The 15935-nt window shown below is 34.6% G+C and overlaps 1 protein-coding gene across 1 annotated transcript; it reads right to left on the bottom strand.

Annotated features, from left to right (window-relative positions):
- Positions 1-9901: 9901 nt before the first annotated feature.
- LOC110706994 (nuclear transcription factor Y subunit B-3-like) lies at positions 9902-11549 on the bottom strand. Its single transcript, XM_021885009.1, has 2 exons — positions 11118-11549; positions 9902-10891 (listed from the first exon to the last, which is right to left on the bottom strand). The coding sequence occupies exon 2, from the start codon at positions 10828-10830 to the stop codon at positions 10237-10239; it is 594 nt and encodes a 197-aa protein (XP_021740701.1). The 5' UTR covers positions 10831-10891; positions 11118-11549; the 3' UTR covers positions 9902-10236.
- Positions 11550-15935: the final 4386 nt, after the last annotated feature.

The raw sequence follows: 15935 nt of genomic DNA, 5'->3' as shown, positions 1-15935 counted from the left end.
AGAGGAGAGAGAGTGAGAGAATGATAAAGCAAACTGGATAATTAGTAATTACAAAGTATAATTTTTACCCAAAAATAAAACGTGTCAACAACTTCTAAAAAGTTGTTGGCTCGTAACGGCTATGACAATTGGCAAAGTGAATAATGTTTCATTTCTTATTTTGATTTGCTTTACTCTATAATAATAATCTTGGTTTTAATTAATGGTTTAACCAATATGCTAGATTTTACTACGTCTATACAATGGAATTTTTTTATTTCTTATTCTGTGTCTCTATATTATTTGACATATTCCTTTCATTCACTTGTGTAGTTGTGTGTCTATAAACACTACAGTATAAAAGAATGAACATAGCAGTCCAAATGCATCCATGTTTTATCTAATCTACCACTACTCGTGCTAATTTTAAGAGTGCTGGGCCAATATCTAAGTAATCTCCAACAATGTCATGGGCCTCCAGTCGCTTCCTATATGCAAGTGTTTGCAATTAGCCCATACTACTAACTTTTGTTACATAATTCATTTGTTTCCATGTGATTGCACCGGAATTTTGAAATGGGTTGTAATTCGAGTAGTTTTTTAATTTAAGGGTAGAAAATTAAAATATATATAAAAAATTAAATGGGTGGTTATTTTAAAAATGATACATTTTTAGGTGTTAATTTAAAAAAATTCCTTAAAAAAACACAATTTACACCGCAAAGTTATGATTTTTAACATTGAGTTGGCTAATAAATTAAAGTGATTAGTAGGATATTGGACATAATTCTACTGGTGCCACCTCAAGCCAGTATTGCTTCAAAACCATATCAGTATCATGTCATCTGGACATAATTCTACTGGTGCCACCTCAAACCATTATTGCTTTCAAAACCATACCGGTATCATGTCATCTAAATAAGGGCTAACGACTAACAAGTAAACCATTATACAAGGACTATTGCATATACGAAATAGTTGCCTTTTTATTGATAGTTTGATGCTATGTTAACTAGAAGTTTATACGGAGTAGAAGATTTACTAATCATTTAAAAGAAAAAATATGTATTATTACGATTTACGAAAACGTAATATTATCATGAGATTATACAAGGACTTTCACTATAGACACATAATTTATCCTCATAAGCATCAATTATTATTATCCACGGTTTTTTAGGAATTTCGGAGGTTACAGGGTCCGGTGGAAAAAAGTTTTGAGGCCCTAAGGGATACATCTCAGGGTCATATAATGTCATTTGGAACCATTATATGTTGTCATAAATGTCCGTGGTAGGCTTGAATTCACGAAATTAGTGCAAGTTATGAACGGGTAAATTGACCGTTTTAAAGCAAGTTGGATGGTTCCACCCACCTAATTGTACACCCAGAGGGTATTAGAGACCATGGTTAACTTCTTGCAATTTTTATTTCAGGAAGAAAAAAAGTCAAAAATTCCAAAATTGAAGGCTATTATCCACGTTTTTTGAGGAATTTCGGAGGTTTGGGGCCCGTGGCGAAAAGTCTTGAGGCCCTAGGGTATACATCTCAGGATCATATAATGCCGTTTGGAACCATATATGACCATTATATGTTGTCATAAATTTCCGTGGTAGGCTTGAGTTCACGAAATCAGTGCAAGATGTGAACGGGTAAATTGACCATTTTAAGGAAAATTGGATGGTTTCACCCACCTAATTGTACTTCCGGAGGGTGTTAGGGACCATGGTAAACTTATCGGCATTTTTTATTTTCGGACGAAAAAAGGTCAAAAAATTCAAAAATTGAAGGCTATTATCCACGCTTTTTGAGAAATTTTGGAGGTTATGGGGCCCGGTGGCGAAAAGTCTTGTGGCCCTAGGGAATAAATCTCAGGATCATATAATGTCGTTTGTAACCATATATGACCATTAAATGTTGTCGTAAATGTCCGTGGTAGGTTTGATTTCACATAATTTGTGCAAGTTGTGAACGAATAAATTGACCGTTATAAGGCAAATTGGATGGTTCTACCCATATAATTGGACTCCCAGAAGGTATTTGGGATCATGGTAAACATCTCGACAATTTTTATTTCCTAGCGAAAAGGGGGCAAAAAATTCCAAAATTTAAGGTTATTATCCACGCTTTTTGAGGAATTTCGGAGGTTACGGAGCCCAGTGGCAAAAAGTCTTTAGGCCCTAGGGGATACATCTCAGGATCATATAATGTCGTTTAGAACCATTATATGTTGTTAAAAATATACGTGATAGGCTTGAGTTCACGAAATTAGTACAAGTTATGAACTGGTAAATTGACCGTTTTAAGGCAAATTGGATGGTTCCACCTACCTAATTGGACTCCCGGAGGGTATTTGGGACCATGCTAAACATCTCGACAATTTTTAATTCCGAGCGAAAAAAGGTCAAAAAAATTCCAAAATTGAAGGCTATTATCAACGCTTTTTGAGGAATTTCGGAGGTTATGGGGCTCGATGGCGAAAAGTCTTGAGGCCCAAAGTCAGTAAAGGGATGAAACACGGTACCGTGTTTATAACTACTATGGATTTGACTTCAACACACATTAGTTTATAGAGGGACGAAACACTGTATTGTGTTTTAAACTTCTAGGTATTTGACTAGTTGTGGCATAAGTTTATAAAGGGGCGAAACACGGTACCGTGTTTTAAACTGATATGGATTGACTACAACACGCATAAGTCAATAGAGGGACGAAACACGGTACCGTGTTTTAAACTTCTAAGAATTTGACTACTTGTGGCATAAGTCAATAGAGGGACGAAACACGGTACCATGTCTTAAACTTTTAGGAATTTGACCATTTGTTGCATCAGTCAATAGAGGAAAGAAAAACGGTACCGGGTTTTAAATTTTTTAGGAATTTGAGCAGTTTGGCATAAGTCAATAGAGGGACGAAATACGGTACCTTGTTTACAAATGCTATGGATTTGACTTCAACACGCATAAGTCAATAGAGGGACGAAACACTGTACTGTGTTTTAAACTTCTAGGAATTTGACTAAGCTAGTTGCGGTGTAAGTCAATAAAGTTAGGAAATACGATACCGCGTTTTAAACTTCTAGGAATTTGACTAGTTGTGGCATAAGTTTATAGAGGGACGAAACAAGATATCGTGTATTAAACTGCTATGGATATGACTGCAACATGCATAAGTCAATAGAGGGATGAAACACGGTATCGTGTTTTAAACTTCTAGGAATTTGCCTTGTTGTGGCATAAGTCTATAGAGGGATGAAGCACGGTATCGTGTTTTAAACTTTTAAGAATTTGACCATTTGTGGCATCATACAATAGAGAAAAGAAACACGGTACCGTGCTTTAGTAGTTGTGGCAAAAGTAAATAGAGGGACGAAACACGGTATTGTGTTTCAACTACTATGGATTTGACTTCACCACACATAAGTAAATAGAGGGAAGAAAAGCCATACTGTGTGTATAACTTTTAGGATTTTCACTAATTGTGTCATAAGTCAATAGAGGAACGAAACACGGTATCGTGTTTTAAACTTCTAGTAATTTGACTAGTTGTGTCATAAGTCAATAGACGTAGGAAACACGGTATCATATTTTAAACTCTTAGAAATTTGACTAGTTGGGCATAAGTCTATAGAGGTAGGAAACATTGTACCGTGTTTTAAACTTCTAAAAATTTGACTAGTTGTTCGTGATAGGCTTGAGTTCATGAAATCGATGCAAGTTGTGAACGGGTAAATTGAGCGTTTTAAGGCAAATTGGATGGTACAAACCACCTAATTGTACTCCCGAAGGGTATAAAGGACCATGGTAAACTTCTTATCAATTTTTATTTCCGGGCCAAAAAGGTCAAAAAATCAAAAATTAAAAACCATTATCCACGCTTTTTGCGAAATTTCGGAAGTTACTGGGCCCGGTGGCGAACAGTCTTGAGTCTCTAGGAGATTGATAACTTGTTATTTGGTATGATTTTAGGGTACTTTTGACCTTGTTTTCGTGATTATTCGACATCAAATTTCATTATTTATCCTATTTTTATACAAATTTTGTACCATCCATGCTTCACGGGTTGTTTGTGTTTTTGATGTAATGTAGCTATTTTTAGCACTATATATGGACGTGATCAAGCATGAGTGAACAAGGAGAAGGGAAAGCTTGGTTGATAGAGCAATTAAGGAAGAAGGATGAGTGCCTTAAAGAGAAATGAAAAGCTTTTGGAAAGTTTTGGAAGGATTTTTGCACTAAGGTTAACTTCAACTGACCATAAAACTTTTGTTCCACTTAACATTTTGAAGTGATTCAAATTGGAGATTAAAGTTCATCTCAAGAACTTTCTAAAGACTGGTCACATGCCTTATTCCGATAAGATGAAGAATTTATGACCTTTCAAAAATAAGTTGTTTCGCCAGAAAAGAGCTGCACGTCCGTGCCAATAAGTTGCACGTCCGTGCAAGTCCTTGCACGTCCGTGCCAAATGAAGCACGTCCGTGCAAGGTAAGGCAGTAGCTACTGGTCGTATTTTAACAGGTCTGCACGTCCGTGCAACCTTTGGCACGTCCGTGCCGACCTGTAGACGGGTCGTTTCCTCATGTTCTCCGTCCTTTTACTTGGGGGTTATATAATACCTCTTTGGCTTCATTTGTAAGGGAGGATCTTCTTAGTGTAGTTTTATCTTAGGTTAGGTTTTTAGAGAGAGAAACTCTCAATTTCTAGAGAGAGAAAGTGGGAAAAACTTGTTGAAAGCTTGGAATATGAAGAATTGAAGGAAGGAGACTTGAAGATTTGATTATTTCTTGCATTATCAATGAGAATTTCTTACTCTCTCTTATTTTATTGCTTTAATTGCTTATTTTTGTATCTTTTCTTGTTTTATTACTTATTTATGTTAAATTAGTGTTTGATTTCATGTTCTTAGTTGTTAGTTATTTATTTAGCTTTGCAATTTATTATGATTTGTGAGTAGTTATTTTACTTGGGATGGTTGAAACCATTGATGAATTCACAAATACTTGTTTGCATGTGTTGATTTAGCTAATGTGGGATGTTAATTAGTTGAGCTTAAGTGGTTTCATTGTTAGTTCTTGTAAATAGCCATTGCTAGAACTATTTATATAAGCTTTCTCAACGAAGGATCGAGAGATGAACTTGAGAGTTAGCTCCCTTATGCTTAATTGACTTTAAATGCCATGAGAATAGGAATTTCCAGTCAAGGGAATGTTTATGTCATCGTGATTATGCTTTAACACTTGTTTTATGCTTTGTAACCACGAGAGTAGGTTGTATTCATAACTCAAGTAATCCCTCTAGCTTGAGAGAGTAGTTGGGTGCCTTAGATGACTTCCCCTAATTTATCCCCAAATTTCTATGTTTTGTATGTTAAATTGTAGTTTGTGAATGACTTAATTGGTGGATACCTTCCCAAGATCCTTTTTATTATTGTTTGTAGTTTTTCTTTATAACTCAAAACCCAAAAAGACTTGACTTAGCTTATCACAAATTGATACTTGTTAGTGCTCCCCTTAGTCCTTGTGGGATCGACCCTTACTTGCCCTTTCTACCCATTAGAGAGACCAAGTTAGGTTTTTATCTTTGGTAGGCTCGACGATGGCCTATCAGAGATACATATAAGAATCATATAATGCCGTTTGGAACCATGTATGACCATTATATGTTGTCATAAATGATTGTGGTAAGCTTGAATTCACGAAATCGGTGCAAGTTGTGAACGGGTTAATTGATCGTTTTAAGGAAATTAGGATGGTTTCACCCATCTAATTGGACCCCTGGAAGGTATTAGGGACCATGGTAAACATCTCGGCAATTTTCTTTCCGGGCGAAAAAAGGGCTTAAATTTATAATACTAAAGGGTATTATTCACGCTTTTTGAGAAATTTCGTATGTTACGGGGCCCAGTGGCGAAAAGTTTTGAGGCCCTTGAGGATAAATATTTAGGGTCATATAATTCTGTTTGGAACCGTATATGACCATTAAATGTTGTCGTAAATGTCCATGGTAGGTTTGAGTTCACGAAATCGGTGCAAGTTATGAACGAGTAAATTGACCGTTTTAAGGCAAATTGGAGGGTTCCACCCATCTAATTGGACGCCCAAAGGGTATTAGGGATCATGGTAAACATCTCGTCACTTTTTATTTTCGGGCGAAAAAATGTTAAATAATTTCAAAATTAAAGGCTATTATCCACGCTTTTCAAGAAATTTCGTAGGTTATAGGGCCCGATGGAGAAAAGTCTTGAGGCCCTAGGGGATACATCTCAGGGTCATATAATTCCGTTTAGAACCATATATGACCATTATATGTTGTCATAAATGTCCGTGGTAGGTTTGATTTCACGTAATCGGTGCAAGTTGTAAACGGGTAAATTGACTGTTTTAAAGCAAATTGGATTGTTCCAACCACCTAATTGGATTACCGGAGGCTATTAGGGACCATGGAAAATATCTCGGCAAATTATATTTTCGGTCGAAAAAAGGTCAAAAAATTCAAAACTTGAAGGCTATTATCCACGCTTTTTGAGAAATTTCGGAGGTTACGGGGCCCGGTGGCGAAAAGTCTTAAGGCCCTAGGGAATAAATCTCAAGGTCATATAACTCCGTTTGGAACCATATATGACCAATATATGTTGTCATAAATGTTCGTGGTAGGCTTGAGTTCACGAAATCGATGCAAGTTGTAAACGGGTAAATTGACCATTTAAAGGCAAATTGTATGGTGCCACCTACCTAATTGTACTTCCAGAGGGTATTAGAGACCATGGTAAATTTCTCGGCAATTTTTATTTTCGAGCGAAAAAAGGTCAAAAAATTCCAAAGTTAAAGGCTATATATTATCCACGCTTTTTTAGGAATTTCGGAGGTTACGAGGCCCGATGGTTAAAAGTCTTGAGGCCATAGGGGATACTTCTCAGGATCATATAATGTCGTTTGGAACCATATATGACCATTATATGCTGTCATAAATGTCCGTGGTAGGCTTAAATTCACGAAATCGATGCAAGTTGTGAACGGGTAAATAAACCGTTTTAAGGCAAATTGGATGATTCCACTCACCTAATTGGACTTCTGGAGGGTATTATGGATAATGGTAAACATCTCATCAATTTTTATCTCTGGGCAAAAAAAGGTTAAAAAATTCCAAAATTAAAGGCTATTATCCACGCTTTTCGAGAAATTTCAGAGGTCACGGGGCTCGGTGGCGAAAAGTTTTGAGGCCCTAGGGGATACATCTCAGGATCATGTAATGCCGTTTGGAACCATATATGACCGTTATATGTTGTCATAAATGTATGTGGTAGGCTTGAGTTTACGAAACCGGTGCAAGTTGTGAATGGGTAAATTGACCGTTTTAAGGCAAATTGGATAGTTTTACTCACCTAATTGGGCTCCCGGGAGTATTAGGGATCATGGTAAACATCTCGGAATTTTTTTATTCCGGGCGAAAACAATTCTAAAAATTCCAATATTAAAGGCTATTATTTAAGCTTTTTGAGGAATTTCGGAGGTTATGAAGCCCGGGGGCGAAAAGTCTTGATGCCCTAAGAGATACATCTCAGGGTCATATAATATCGTTTAGAACCATATATAACCATTAAATGTTGTCGTAAATGTCCATGGTAGGTTAGAATTCACGAAATCTGTGCAAGTTGTGAACGGGTAAATTGACCATTTTAATGCAAATTGGATGGTAGCACCCACCTAATTGTACTCAAAGAGGGTATTAGGGACCATGGTAAACTTATCGGTAATTTTTATTTACGAGCAAAAAAAGATAAAAAAAATTCCGAAATTGAAGGCTATATCCATACTTTTTGAGTAATTTCGTAAGTTACGGGTCCCGGTGGCGAAAAGATTTGAGGCCCTAGGGGATACATCTTAGGATTATATAATGTCGTTGGTAACCATAAATGACCATTATATGTTGTAAAAAAGTCCGTGGTAGGCTTGAGTTTACGAAATCGGTGCAAGTTCTGAACATATAAATTGACCGTTTTAAGGCAAATTGGATGGTTCCACCCACTACATTAAACTCCCGAAGTATTTGAGACCATGCTAAACATCTCGGCATTTTTATTTCCAGGCGAAAAAAGGTCCAAAAAATCCAAAATTGAAGGCTATTATCTATGCTTTTAGAGGAATTTCGAAGGTTACAAGTCTGGTGGCAAAAAGTCTTGAGGCTCTAGGGGATACATCTCATGGTCATATAATTCCATTTGGAACCATGTATGACCATTATATGTCATAAATGTCCGTGATAGGTTTGTGTTTACGAAATCAAAACAAGTTGTAAACGGGTAAATTGATCGTTTTATAGCAAATTGGATGGTTTCACTCATCTAATTGGACTCCCGGAGGGTATTAGGGATCATAGTAAACATCTCGACAAATTTTATTTCTGTTCAAAAAAAGGACAAAAAATTCCAAAAATGAAGGCTACTATCCACGCTTTTTGAGGAATTTCAGAGTTTACGGGGCCCGGTGGCGAAAAGTTTTAAGGCCCTAGGGGATACATTTCAGGGTCATATAATATCGTTTGGAACCATATATGACCATTATATATTGTCATAAATGTCCGTGGTAGGCGTGAGTTCACGAAATCGGTACAAGTTGTAAACGGGTAAATTGATCGTTTAAGGCAAATTGGATGGTTCCACCCACCTAATTGTTCTCACAGAGACACGGAGGTATTAGGGATCGTGGTAAACTTCTCGGCAATTTTTATTTTCGAGAGAAAAAAGGTCAAAATTTTCAAAATTGAAGGTTATTATCCACGCTGTTTGAGGAATTTCAGAGGTTATGGGGCTCGGTGGAGAAAAGTCTTGAGGCTATTGGGGATACATCTCTATATCATATAATGCCGTTTGGAACCATATATGACCATTATATGGTGTCATAAATGTCCGTGGTAGGCTTGAGTTCACGAAATCGGTGCAAGTTGTGAACTTTTAAATTGATCGTTTTAAGGAAAATTGGATGATTCTACCCACCTAATTGTACTCCCGAAGAGTATTTTGGACCATGCTTAATATCGCGGCAATTTTTATTTTTGGGCGAAAAAAGGTAAAAAAATTCCAAATTTTAAACGCTATTATCCACGCTTTTTGAGGAATTTCGGAGGTTACGAGCCCGGTGGTGAAAAGTCTTGAGTCCTTAGGGGATACATCTCAAGATCATATAATGTTGTTTGGAACCATATATGACCATTATATGCTGTCATAAATGTCCGTGGTAGACTTGGATTCACAAAATCGGTGTAAGTTGCTAACGGGTAAATTGACAGTTTGTAAAGCAAATTGGATGTTGCACCCACCTAATTGGACTCCTGGAGGGTATTAGGGACCATGGTAAACATCTTGAAAATTTTTATTTCCGAGCGAAAAAAAGGTTAAAAATTTCAAAAGTTGATGGCTATTATTTACGCTTTTTGAGAAATTTCGAAGTTCATGGGGATCGGTGGCGAAAAATCTTGATGCCCTATGGAATACATATCAGAGCCATATAATGCCATTTGGAACCATATATGACCATTATATGTTGTCATAAGTGTCCGTAGTAGGCTTGAGTTCACGAAATCGGTGCAAGTTGTGAACGGGTAAATTGACTGTTTTAAGGCAAATTGGATGGTTCCACCCACCTATTTGTACTCCCAGATGGTATTAGGAACCATAATAAACCTCTCGGCAATATTTATTTCCGGGCGAAAAAAGTTAAAAAATTTCCAAAATTAAAAGCAACTTTCTTCTATCAGATACCTCTAAATTGGTATTTTACCATTCACAAGACTTGAAAGATGAGGTATGTGTTTTTATATTTATTGATCACCAATAACCACATACAAGTCAAGTTTAATATAGGTAACAAGTGAAGAAAAACTATCATAAACTAGTGCTACCAGCAAATTCAATGGAATCAATGTTTAAGAATCATCTCATCCATGCTAAAGAATCATAACATCAATTCTTGCACATTTTTCACAACTCTCTTCAATTTCCAAAAGGACACATATCATAATCCATAATTGTAAATTCGTAATGCTTTATGTACACTATGACCAAAGCTATCAAATAACATGACCAAAATAAACCAAATTCTTAAATACACTCTAAATCTCTAGAGCTACCAAACTCCAATTAATTTCACATTAATACTTGAAAACCTAAAAAGATACCAAAAATAAAAACAAAATACACACACCCCACTCACTCTACTTACAAGACCTAGTGGGGGCCCAACAAAACATAACAACAATATCACCTCGGCCCACCATTAGCGCCACCAGGCCCACCATAAGTCAAAATCCCTCTATTACCCCCACTACCACTTCCACCACCCCCGCCGCCACCACCACCACCATTACCATATCCATACACGTGTCCACCTTGTGAAATTCCAAAAACACCCCCACCATTTCCACTATTTACCCCAACGCCTCCGTTACTATTATTATTACTATTACTATTATTTCCCTGAACCGGGGGTCCAAGCCCGGTTCGCTCCCCTTCCAACTCCCTGAACCGCTGTAGATAAATCTTCAGCGGTTCAACGTACTCCTCGAACCCAAGCGTGGTCATCGCCCAAAGAAGATCGTCACCGTTGATCGTCTTCCTTTTCTCACGTTGACACTTATCCGACGCTTCTCCTGTGATGAAGCTGATGAACTCCGAAACGCATTCTTGAACCGTTTCTTTTGCATCTTTCGAGATTTTGGCGTTAGCCGGTAGCGCCTTTTTCATGATCCGGCTCACGTTTGCGATCGGCAGGAACCGGTCCTGCTCTTTCGGGTACGAGTCTCCGCGGCTGAAGTTGTTCGACTTTCCTCCCGAGTCATTGTCCGAGTCACCCATGAGTCAACTCGGTCAACTCGTCTCAGTTTGAATTCTTCTTCTCAACAATTTCGCGCAAATTCTGCGAAAAAATAATTTTGATCGTGATTTTTCTACCAAATTCTACAAAATCAGTGGAATTAATAGGTAATACTATGCAATTTCTAGCTAAAAGTATGTAATCTTACAGAAGATGAGTTAGAATTTGATTTGATCAAATTCTAGAAATAATAGCTATTATTGATTCAAAATTTCGATTTCTATCTAGAAAATTAACATATTAGCGAAGAATTTGTTCGATTAATTACCTTAACAGAAGGAAAACTTGATCGAAAAATCAATTAGAGAAGAAGCTCGACTTTTCAAATCCTTGTGATGTTGTGAATCAACTGCTACTCTGAATCCAAACATTCAACTTCTCTCTCTTCAAACAAATTCACAATTTCGCGCAAAATGTTTTTGAAAAACCCTAATTCTTCCTTATTGATCCAAAAACAAATCGAAACCGACAATTTTGGCTGAAATTGTCGATAATCGGAGTAATTTCAGAGTGTAAGAATCAAATTCAGGTGAAATCAGCAAAAAAAATCAAGAGAAAAAGCGAAAGAAAAGGACGTAATTTAGGAGAGAGAGAAAAAAGAGGAGGAAAGATGAGAAAGTTCGCGAAGAGAAAGGACGGTTTTTTTGGTTAATGGAGTATTTGTTAGCTGTTGAAGAAAATGAAGAAGAAGAAATTAATAAAATGAAAAAGTTTTATAGAAGAAAAAAAAAAATAAAAAAGAAGAAGATTGTTTGAAGAAGATACGTGGAAGATTCTAAGACGTTGTTTGGTGATAAGTTCATTAGATTGGATTGGATTGGTTAATGTGGGAGAAGTGATGTTGACCATTCATCTAGGTGGCTTTTAACATGTGGAGTACTAAGAGTGGTGTAGGGATGATTGGGCTCCACTATGTTGGAGGGGAGTGAGAGATAGTGAGTACTCGCTCCGTTTCATAATACTCGTAAGTCGTAACTTTTACATGTACAGGTGGTAAATGTAAATATGAATAAATTAACATGAAAGTGGAGTCAATTGATGTATATTTGCAGTTAAGTTAGACAATTAGGAAGTCAGAATATTTTATGTAAACCCTATAACTTAATACGGAGTAGCAAATTTCATGCAGAGTAATTCATAATGATGTATTTACCAAATTATTCCTGATATCAACGTAGAAAACGAGTTGAATAAGTCATTGTGTGATGAAAATTTGGTTTAATTATTCTCGGTTCAATTTTAGGTAGTTGATCGTCTTTCTTGAGCCATCATACATATGTACGAGATTGAGGGACCAATTTTATTTGTTAAGAAATTAAACTTATTTGATTTAAAGGGTCGGTGATATAATTCAAGACTTGTCAGGTCTTGTCTTTCAAGTAAGCTCAATCCTCTCTAACCAATTTTGTAAAGATAATGGCTCATAGATACTTAACATAGCTCGAAACTCAACATGATTTAATATAATTCAGATTAAATAGTTTGGTTTGATTATCTACAAACTATTCCAGACATCTTGTATTTGATATGACTTTAAAGATGATTTGCACATATAATAATCTTAATTTATAAATAAGATAGATGTATGTGCCCAATATTTCAATGTATCCATAGTTAGTTATAAGACTTATAACATTATGTAGTAAATACAAAGTAAATCTACCTTTTTTACTGGAGGTCTTAGGATCGATCCTCTAGCAAGAGCAATTTGTGCTTTTAATTGGAAGGAGGGGCGAGGGAGGTGAATAGTAGATTGTACTAGGTGACATGGTATTAGGATATTTCAATGATATTTCATTACCTTTAATTTGGAATCATCAATTGACCATCAAATTTTATATACGAAGATTTGTTGGGAGTGCAAATATCTTCTCTTTACAATCATCCAATTGCTAGCGTCCAAGTGTCTAAGAAAGATTGCTCAATGCTCACTCATTTGAATACTCATCAGAGTGTTCTCCTACTTTACATTAGACATTAATATATTTCTTAGAAAGCACATTAGACTTCCTTTTTTACAATCCTTGTCATGTCTTGTATTCTCTCCTTTTGGTTAATGTTGATAATCAAATGGTCAAGTAATATTAATATAATCCATCTAAATTTAGATTAATTATAATATCGTCAAACTCCTTATCAATTATCGTTAAGGGATATTATAATATGGTTGTACAAAAAGAGAATTTATAATAGCAAACCAATTTCATTGACATTAAGGACATAACCTGTTCATCTACATTTTTGTGTGACTATTAATTTTAGGCAAAATTGGCCTCAACTGAACTTTGACTTGGGTGCACTCAACACCCTAAACTAAGAAAAATAGCCAAAACACCCTGAAGTATTAGCATGGGTGCACTTAGCACCATACAAGAAAATTTCCGGCCAAAAGTGGCCGGATTCCGGCGACTTTTTTTTTATTTTCTTATTATTATTATCATTATCATTATTATTGTTATTATTATTATTATTATTATTACAAAAATACCTCGATTTGCGTGTTGTTATTTATTTTTTTACGGAAATTGTTCGGGTAAGGTTTCGGGGGTCATTTTTTTCCTTAATGAGGGCAAATTAAGCTCCGAATTCGCAAAAAATAATGGAAATACCTCGATTTGCGTGTCGAGGAATATCTCGATTTGTGTATTGTTATTTTTTGTGACGGAAATTGTTCGGGTAAGGTTTCGAGGGTCATTTTATCCTTAATGGAACCAAATTAAGCTCGGAATTCGCAAAAAAGTAATGGAAATATCTCGTTTTGCGTTTCGAGGAATATCTCGATTTGCGTATTGTTATTTCTTGTGACGAAAATTGTTTTGGTAAGGTTTCAAGGTCATTTTTACCCTTAATGGATCCAAATTGAGCTCGGAATTCGCAAAAAAATAAAGAAAATACCTCGTTTTACGTGTCAAGAATATCTCGATTTGCGTGTCTTAGCTACTTAGATATATCTCGACACGCAAAACGAGGTATTTCCGTTTTTTTTTTTTTTGCAAAACCTGAGCTAAATTTGGATCCATTAAGGGTAAAAATGACCCCCAAAACCTTACGTGAACAATTTTCGTCAATAAATAACAACACGCAAAACGAGGTATTTTCGTAATAATAATAATAATAATAATAATAATAATAATAATAATAATAATAATAATAATAATAATAATAATAATAATAATAATAATAATAATAATAATAATAATAATAATAATAATAATAATAATAATAATAATAATAATAATAATAATAATAATAATAATAATAATAATAATAATAATAATAATAATAATAATAATAATAATAATAATAATAATAATAATAATAATAATAATAATAATAATAATGATAATAATAATAAGAAAATAAAAAAAAAAGTCGCCGGAATCCGGCCACTTTTGGCCAGAAATTTTCTAGTATGGTGCTAAGTGCACCCATGCTAATACTTCAGGGTGTTTTGGCTATTTTTCTTAGTTCAGGGTGCTGAGTGCATCTAAGCGAGTGTTGAGGCCAATTTTGCCTTAATTTTAAGGAGGTAGGAGTATGCTAAACGTGATTGTGTGACAAGAATGAGACAAGATTATCTTGGATTACGAAGTACTTTATGTAATAAAAGCTTAATTTTATCATTTTACTCCATCTCTCCACTCCTTTATATCAACCCAATATTTCTAGTACGCTCTTTAATTATATGTATAAATTTCCTTACAATTGAAATTCACACTCACCTATCCATCCTTTCATTAATTTTTTTTACTAACGTAAAATACAAACAAATGATTAAATGAATATGAAACAAGTTTATAGAGACGGTAAGATTAGTTTCATCACATTAAGTTCGTGTTTATTACACCTATCACTATCTCAATCAATTAGGTGTCTAAATTTGAAATTTGATGCATATATGGTCCAAAAAAGGTAAGCAATAAGGGAATAGATGCATGAAAATGATGGAAAGATGTAAAATAGGTAAATTTGAATGAAGAGTAAGGTTTTAAAAGTGAAACCCTTTTTTTCTCTATAACATGGAATAATTTTTCTAAGCCAAAGATGTTCCATCACCTTTTCCTAGCTTCAGAGGTCATAAAATGCATCACCTTTTTTTTTTGGCAGTTTTAATATGCCCCTTTGAATACTTTTATCTTTGAAAAAAATAATTAAACTCCAAAATTTAGTAAGAAAATCACATAAATTATACTTGCATAAAAGTTTTTAGAATTTCTGTTTGGCCGGTTTAGGATAACATTATCTTAGTTGATCAATCTCTATTATAGTGTAACATCAAGGAAAAAAAACAAATAATAATAATAATACATCAATGCTTAAATAATGGGGTAGGTCATATATTTATTTGGGCCTTTTTATGGCATTAAATATTTGAATTATAATTCCACTATTATTTCATAAATATCACGATACATCTCTACATATTTCGTGTATTTTTAAGACAATATTTAATGTTGCTATGAAAATTTAGTTGGTTGGGCAATATTATTACCAATTTACCATGATATTTGACTTGTCATTTGTGAAAATGATTTGAAATTTTTTGTAATACATTGCCTTTTTTTTTTGAGATATTTTGTATTCTTTAAGTAACTATGGAGTACAGACGTATAGTTAGTTGTTTTTTTTTTTTTTTCAGGATACAGACGTATAATTATTATAAAAATAAAAGTGAACACTTTGTATTAAATAATATTAAGGCGACCTATAATCTTGAGACTAATTAAGATCATAAATCACGGAAGGAGTTATGTTAGATACAATACAAAATGAGCTCTTATGAAATCAAAGAAAGCAATTTTATAAATTCAGTCTAGATATAGAATACATTTTAATAAATTGAAGCAAATTTACATAATTTTATATATATAAATTGAAGCAAATTTACATCAATTGAATAAGCCCCGAATTATTTTACAATTTGAAAATAAATTCATTATAACTTCAAGTCAAAATACTTTCATACGTGTCATAATAAATTTATCATATTCTTTTGTATTATTGTACCCTTATTTTAGGTTTTTTACTTGAATAAATGCTCCACTATGTTGAGTGGAAAAGAGTTTTGTCCCTAAGTGACTAGGTG

This window comes from Chenopodium quinoa, unplaced genomic scaffold, assembly GCF_001683475.1.
Source record: "Chenopodium quinoa cultivar QQ74 unplaced genomic scaffold, ASM168347v1, whole genome shotgun sequence".
Lineage (NCBI taxonomy): Eukaryota > Viridiplantae > Streptophyta > Magnoliopsida > Caryophyllales > Amaranthaceae > Chenopodium > Chenopodium quinoa.
The sequence above is the reverse complement of the archived record's forward strand: the minus strand, read 5'-3'. Positions and strand labels throughout refer to the sequence as shown.

Coding starts and splice junctions, on each gene's coding strand:
- LOC110706994 (XM_021885009.1), bottom strand. CDS start 10,830: ATGGGTGACTCGGACAATGACTCGGGAGGAAAGTCGAACAACTTCAGC.